Source organism: Thalia democratica, chromosome 7, assembly GCF_965202585.1.
Source record: "Thalia democratica chromosome 7, ktThaDemo2.hap1.1, whole genome shotgun sequence".
NCBI classification, from domain to species: Eukaryota; Metazoa; Chordata; class Thaliacea; order Salpida; family Salpidae; genus Thalia; species Thalia democratica.
Window position 1 is genome coordinate 27,300,906 of NC_139171.1, and position 7,353 is coordinate 27,308,258.

General features: G+C 24.9%; 1 protein-coding gene across 1 annotated transcript; it reads right to left on the reverse strand.

Annotated features, from left to right (window-relative positions):
* Positions 1-2,924: 2,924 nt before the first annotated feature.
* On the reverse strand, positions 2,925-6,954 carry LOC145841216 (uncharacterized). The gene is made up of 9 exons (XM_082948584.1): positions 6,951-6,954; positions 6,711-6,848; positions 5,298-5,440; positions 4,888-5,026; positions 4,499-4,642; positions 3,940-4,034; positions 3,587-3,827; positions 3,256-3,303; positions 2,925-3,088 (listed from the first exon to the last, which is right to left on the reverse strand). The coding sequence occupies exons 1-9, from the start codon at positions 6,952-6,954 to the stop codon at positions 2,925-2,927; spliced, it is 1,116 nt and encodes a 371-aa protein (XP_082804710.1).
* Between the last annotated feature and the right edge of the window lie 399 nt (positions 6,955-7,353).

Sequence of the window (7,353 nt, forward strand, 5' to 3'; positions counted from 1 at the left end):
ACTTGTTATTTTATACATTTTTTGTTCCTATACTTTTAAAAGGGTTAGATATATAAAACTAAAAAAATTTATTAAGTTTATCTTAAAAAGAGTATGAAAAAACGTAGTAGAATCTTAAATGGTTTGATAAAGTCTGTAAGTCTAAAACGCCTTTTTAGAAGCTCTCTACTTATTTAAGTGTTTGAAAAAATAGCTATTATAAAATTTTTTGCTATGATTCTATGAAGTTTCTAAGAATAACAACACAAAATAGGTTATAAAGTTTATGTTAAAAACATATTAAAAAAACGAGACGATTTATCAGAACACAATTGCAAAGTATCGAAACGATAGGGCGTAAAGTAAAGGTTTGACGGCTAAGATAAGATGAAAATTTACGATTTTTACGAGTTTTTCGTCTTTATATGTCGATTATGACGTAATATTAGTTGATTTGCAATTTTGCACCCATTTTAAGACGACTTATCAAAACACAATTGCAAAGTATCGAAACGATAAGATGTAAAATAAAGGTTTAGCGTCTAAGATAAGACGTTAATTTACGATTTTTACGGGTTGTTCGTTTTTATATGTCGATTATGACGTAAATATTAGTTCATTTGATTTGCGATTTAGCACCCATTTTGAGACGACTTATCAGAACGCAATTGCAAAGTATCGAAACGATAAGGCATAAAATAAAGGTTTGACGTCTAAGATAAAATGTAAATTTACGATTTTTTCGAGTTTTTCGTCTTTATATGTCGATTATGACGTAATACAAGTTTATTTGATATGAAATTTTGCACCCATTTTAAGACGACTTATCAATACACAATTGCAAAGTATCGAAACGATAAGATGTAAAATAAAGGTTTGGCGTCTAAGATAAGACGTTACTTTACGATGTTTACGGGTTGTTCGTTTTTATATGTCGATTATGACGTAAATATTAGTTCATTTGATTTGCGATTTAGCACCCATTTTGAGACGACTTATCAGAACACAATTGCAAAGTATCGAAACGATAGGACGTAAAATAAAGGTTTGACGTTTAAGATAAGATGTAAATCTACGATTTTTACGAGTTTTTCGTCTTTATTGGCGATTATGACGTAAATATTAGTTTTTTTGATTTGCAATTTAACACCCATTTTAAAACGACTTTTTAAAACACAATTGAAATGTATCGAAACGATAGAACATAAAAAAAAAGTTTGAAGTCTAAGATAAGACGTAAGTTTAAGATTTTTACGCGTTTTTCGTCTTTATATATCGATCAAACTTCAGCTTTGTATCGCATAAAATAATATTAATTTTACAGATACTTTACTTTAATCAATTTGTAGTTTATTAAAAAGTATAATGTTTAAAAGTAGTGAATCAGATAATTAACAAGGGCTGATGTTCTTATAAAAATATTTACTTCTACATGAAAAAGTCTTTGTTATAAACTTTTCGTTTTACACACGAATCGGGGCACACGCTTTTTAGCATTATTTACAGGAACTTTTTTTCTTTTTTATAAGATATGCAATATACATTTACTAACACGCCAAATTTTTGTGATTTCAAAAAGTAAAGACGTCGTAAGGTACGCACTTTGAGAGGTACGCACTAATAATTTTTTTTTCACTCTTCATAATCCGTTTGAGATACTTATTAAAAACTTAACATTTAAAAACTTTTTGCAGGTATTATCAGAGACGAAGACAAGCTCTTAAAAGCAAAGATAGAAAACTGTAACTACTAGTGACATTTCAACTACGTTTGACGATTATACTATATCAAAATTTTATCGTTATTTTTATGAAACATGTAATTGACTTAAACCAAATAAATTAAAATAAAAAAAAAAGAAAGTTTACTAATATATTTAGTGAAACCAAAGTTTAGTCAAACTTGTACTAGAACTGTTTGAAAAAAATTTATTATTATTATCAGTAGATAAAAATAAGAATGCAACTATCCAAAATAAATTAAACTCTAAAATTTATTTAACTTTTTTTTATCTTGAGGTCATAATAAATACACAAGATAAACATATTTCATAAAATTTCTTATTCTTTATATTTACAACTAAAAAGAAATCTTTTTGGAAATTAAAAAGAAAGCTCATATAAAATGATCGATATAAAAGGTTACTTAAAAACAAAGTTCAAAAAAAAAGGTAATAAATAATAAAAGAATGAAATTAAATATTTTAAATAAGTATTCTTTTTATTCATTTAAAATAAATATTGTAATTGAAACGCTTAAAATAACCTAACAGTTTCATTAGCCAAATAAAATATATATCAATTGAAACTTTGAATTAAACAAAATTTATTTATCTCAAATCTTTGAATAAAACGACTTACAATTTTTCTAAATAGTATGAGTTTTAAAATGCTTTGTTTTATTTAACTGCTAACATTAAATACACATAAAAATTTTTTTGAAAGTTTTAATGATAAGACTTTTAAAATCCATCAAAAGTAGTTTGTAAAAATCTATTTACAAATCTATTATATAAACGAAGGCTATATCTAAAATGTAGATTAACTATTAAAAAAAGTACAATTATTCATATCGAATATTATATATGTGAAAGTTCAACCAATTTCTTGAGAATATTTTTCGTTTCATTTATCTAAGAAAAAAAAATTGACTAATAACAAGTGAAAACTTTTATTTAATGTTTAAAATTTGTTTAATTTTAAAAAAATTATTGATTATCTTCTTTACAAAGTACTATATTAAACATATATTTTTTTTCTACAAAAAGTTTCACAATTCAGTTATATAATAATTCTATTTACTTTTGTTTACTACTGCATACACATCCGGCTTTGCTTCTTTTTTTACTTCAGTATAAAATTCATTTCGTGTGGTTTCATTTGTTTCGTCGTTTTTATTAACGACTGCATAAGTCTCTCCATTATATTTATAAGGCTGTTGTTTTTTTATGTTTTTGTCTCTACCGCGTATGTTTCTTGTATTGTTTGTTTTTCATCATTCTTGTTTTCAATGACTGCGTATGTTTCAATTTCAGTGTTTTTTGCAATATTTTTTTGGCTTCGGTTGTTCAATTTGACATAACTGTTTATCTTTTCACTGTTTTCATAACCTAAAAATTAAGTTTAGTTTACATCATGATATAACTTCATAGTTTACTAAACAATAATTGTTTTCGTTATATGTTTCTGAAAACTAAAAGTTTCATAATTAAAAAATTTATGGGTTTAACTTCAACAAATTTTATAAAAAAATAAAATAAAAAACAGCCACTATTACCTTCATCGCAACTTTTATAAACTTTATTTACTTTTTCCATTGATTTTCCTGTAAATAAATAAGACATTTGATAAAAAAAAGTTAAACTATTTTAGTAGCAGTTTTTTGTTTTATCTATAGTTAAACGCTTTCATTTTAAAATACAGTTTTGTAGTTTTTGTTATACAAAATAAGCCTTTTTAGGTACAAAATCACTTTTAGGAGATGAAAGATAACATATTCTTTTGAAAGAATATAACAAAAAGTACTTTAAGCAAGTTAGAAATTACTGTTTTTAATTACTATTCTTACCATATTTATTAGACATTTTCATATAAATTTATATAAATACCTTTGTTTTTCACTACTCTAAACTTCCAAACTATACCAACAACAGCAGTTAGTACTAATAAAAAAAACACAACAATTCCAATAACAACTGAGTTTGAATTGTTCTGAGCTTTATGAAAGTTTACATTATATGGTACGAATACGTAAACTTGTAGTGGAATTTCCAATATTTCATCTGGAAATTTTGTTCTCTCTTTTAATTGTATTGTTGCGTTAAATGTCAAGTTTTTGGTTATTGAATCCTACAGATTAAAATAGTTTAGCTAATAACGTTTTTTATTAAGGTAATTAAAAATGTATGTACACAGTTTCAATAAAGTAATACATTTTGAAAACGTATTAAAACAAACCAACTTGTAAAAATTCAATAGATACTAATTGAGAATAGTTTTGTCCATATTTTTCTTCTATTGAAGCTTTTGTTTTGTCTTTTATTGTTTGTGAGTTTACTAAATAATAAAGTTGTAATATAGTAACTTTTTAGCAAAACAAAATTTATAAGTTTAGATAATTTTATATATCATTGTTTTTACTTTTTACGAAAAACAATATTGGTAAATCATACAAAAGTACAGAAACTATTGAAAATTTCATGTTTTTTAAATAAGCTTTATAAATTACTAAACTTAAATGTCAAGTATAACGATATTTTGAAAGACCAATAAACTCATTTAACTCTTGTATTAGAGCCAGACCGTTTTGTAAGTTTAGTTAGTTTTAAAATTAATTATATCTTTTCTATGAAACTAATTGCTTTGTTTCAAAATCCGTTTTATACTAAAGAGCTGCGCTTACAATCTCTGTCAATTTAATAAGCTAATTTCATTTTGTAAATCCAAATAAAAAAAAAGTTTTTTTATTTGATTTAGACTTTTTTACTCAGCAAACTAAATATTTTTATGACTGTTTTTACCTGTGCTCGAGTTTCCGTTGTATAGAATTATATCAGTAACTTTCGGCTTTGATTGAACTTCAAATTTACAACTGTTGTTTGAAAGTCCAACGTTCCAATTACAGTAAACTCTTGTTAAATGTTTTTCAACAAGTTTTGGTGGGACTAGAGTAAAAAAATATATAAAGAAAACGTGTTTGTTTAAATAAAAACATTTTTTAACATTTGTGAAAGCTGTTCAAAGTTGTAGAAAAAATATAATTTCAAGCAAAATTCTAAACTTTAGGAAACTATTCGGCTTAAAGTTAATACTGTAGGTACTTACCACTAGACAGTATTTGTACACTAACTTATTTAATAAACTATAGTTTTTAGTTATTTCACGTTGATAACTTTAGTTAAAAACTCACATACAACATTAAGATTTCTCACTGATGATATTCCTTTATTTGAATTACCCGTTAAGTAAGTATATTCAGAAATTGGTTGGCAAGTTATATTAATACCATCGTCTTTAAGTTTAAAAGACTTGTAGAAATTTTTAGTGCTCTGTTGTTGTTGAAAGTTACTACTATATAAAAAAATACTACTTTTCACCATGTAGCTCTACAAATCTTTACTTTATAAGTGTTTTTTAGATTACAGAACCTATTTAGTTAATAAAAGAAGGCAACATATACGTTACGACATTTACTTTAAACTTATTTTGTATTGTAACTTTTTAGCTTTGAATATCAAAGCTTGAAACTTAATGAAATGAAATATCAAATCGTAATAAGTTAACGCTATTACTATATATTCAAAATACTTAGGAACGAACTTTAGAAAGTTGATAGGAAACTTCACCGAAACAATATTTTACAAAGTTGACAAGAGGAACGGATTGATCAAATGAACACGAAATAGTCACAACAATTCCTTCTCTTACTTCAAAATTTCCGACTACTTTTACATTTGTCGGAGCTGTGTTATAACAAATAACTATAATAAAAAAAGCTCTTTCGTTTTCTTTAAAATTTTTCAAGTTTTAGTATAAATAAAACAACAAAGTTATTCTACTTTAAACAAAAATACTTTAAAGTTCAAAAATTAAAACAGTATTTAATGAAATTAAAAATATTATTTCTCAACAGAAAGACTAAGTAAAATTAATTTTTCTTCCCATATTACAGTTTATTGAATCTTAAAGTTAATTGAACGACAAAAAAAAGCTTAAATAGATTGGTCTAAGGTTATCGAGTCGTATACAACGATAACCTTTTAACGTCTTGTTCAGGACAGTAAAAATAAGTGAGTAAATTTAAACTGAGTAAAGTGTATTTTTTTTCTCTGAATATTTTTAAAACTTTTCTTTTGATTTTAAAGTATTTTTTTCAAACTTTACATTCATTATGCAATGTTTTAATTGTTTTTTTTAAATCTAAAAAAGCATTTTACAGAAATCTATTACAGTTTTACAAAATATATATTTAATTGGTTATTATAATTTAACTTGAATAAAATTAAAAATACCTCCCCAACATTCCAAAAAATATTCGTTTTTCCACGTTGCATTTTTCAAACAATCAGTATTTAAACTATCAATATTATTTTGCAATTTTTTCATTAAATAACCGTCTTCACACTTGAATGTTCCAGTGTTTTTGTAACTTGAAGCATTTGAAACTACTTTTAGATTAGGAACGGTTGTTATGCATTCTATAAATATGTTTTGTTTTTGTTTTCTTGTTATACTTCTATGTTCAGTTTATAGTTAGTTCTATTTATTCTAATTTAAATTGTTGCTAGTATTACTTTATTTTAAACTTACTCTGTAGTTTTGTTTTGTTTGTTTTCAATTTTAAAAATTAATGCTTAAGTTGAAATCAATAAAATAATGTTTAACAAACAAAACTAATTGAACATGAAGTTTATTGATTTATAAAAAGAAAAACTTCAAGGTTAGTTTGTCTAAGAAATTAAAAAAATAGTACTATCTCACCTGAAAAAGTAAAATTGTTTATTGCACAACTTCTAGTAGTAATATAATCATCTAAAGAAAACTCTAAGTCGAAGTTTGTATCTAAAGTACTTTCTTCGACTAAACTAAATGTAGAATAAATGTAAAAAGCAGGAAGCCAAACACTGTTTTCTACTTTGAGTTTATCCAAAGTTTTACTCTCTTGTCTCCATAAACCTAAATCTCTTTTAAAAGTAAAACTAATTTCGCTATTTCCTTGTTTGACTTTCCAACCGAAACTATAAACTTCCCTACTGTCAGGTAAATAAGCATATAAAAGAGATCCTTTGTACCCGCTTACCAACTTATTTTCAGGGTCTATGTTTGTATATAAACTGAACCAGTCTGCGTAAGGGCTGTTGCCGCAGCCATCTACAACATTAATAAGTTATTAAACTACATTTTTTTTTATAATTTGATTATGCATTAGCTGCTTAAATTTGAAACAATTGTTGTCATTATAAATTTATTTACCCATTTTTTAAAATTCAGTCGATAAATAGATGTAAGACTTTATATAATTCTTAACTAACCTGGAATTCTTGTTGAACTAATTTCTACTAATAAAACTATCGCACATAAAAACAAAATAAAACTAAAGTTAGACCTCATACTTTTACTTCTGCAATAAAACTCAACAAAACAGTCAGTTTCATAACAGACAACGTTTTAAACGTATTTGAATGATGAGTAAGAGTGTAAAATGAGGTAAGTTTTACACGAAAAAATAATAGAAAATAGGGAAGTACTTTATGATCAATCGTTTAAAAACTCTTTTTATAATTATTTGTACAAAAAAAAGCTATTAGAAGATTATATCTACCCAAATAAAGTGGGCTGTCAGTATAAAAGTACGTTGTAGATACTTAATAATTCT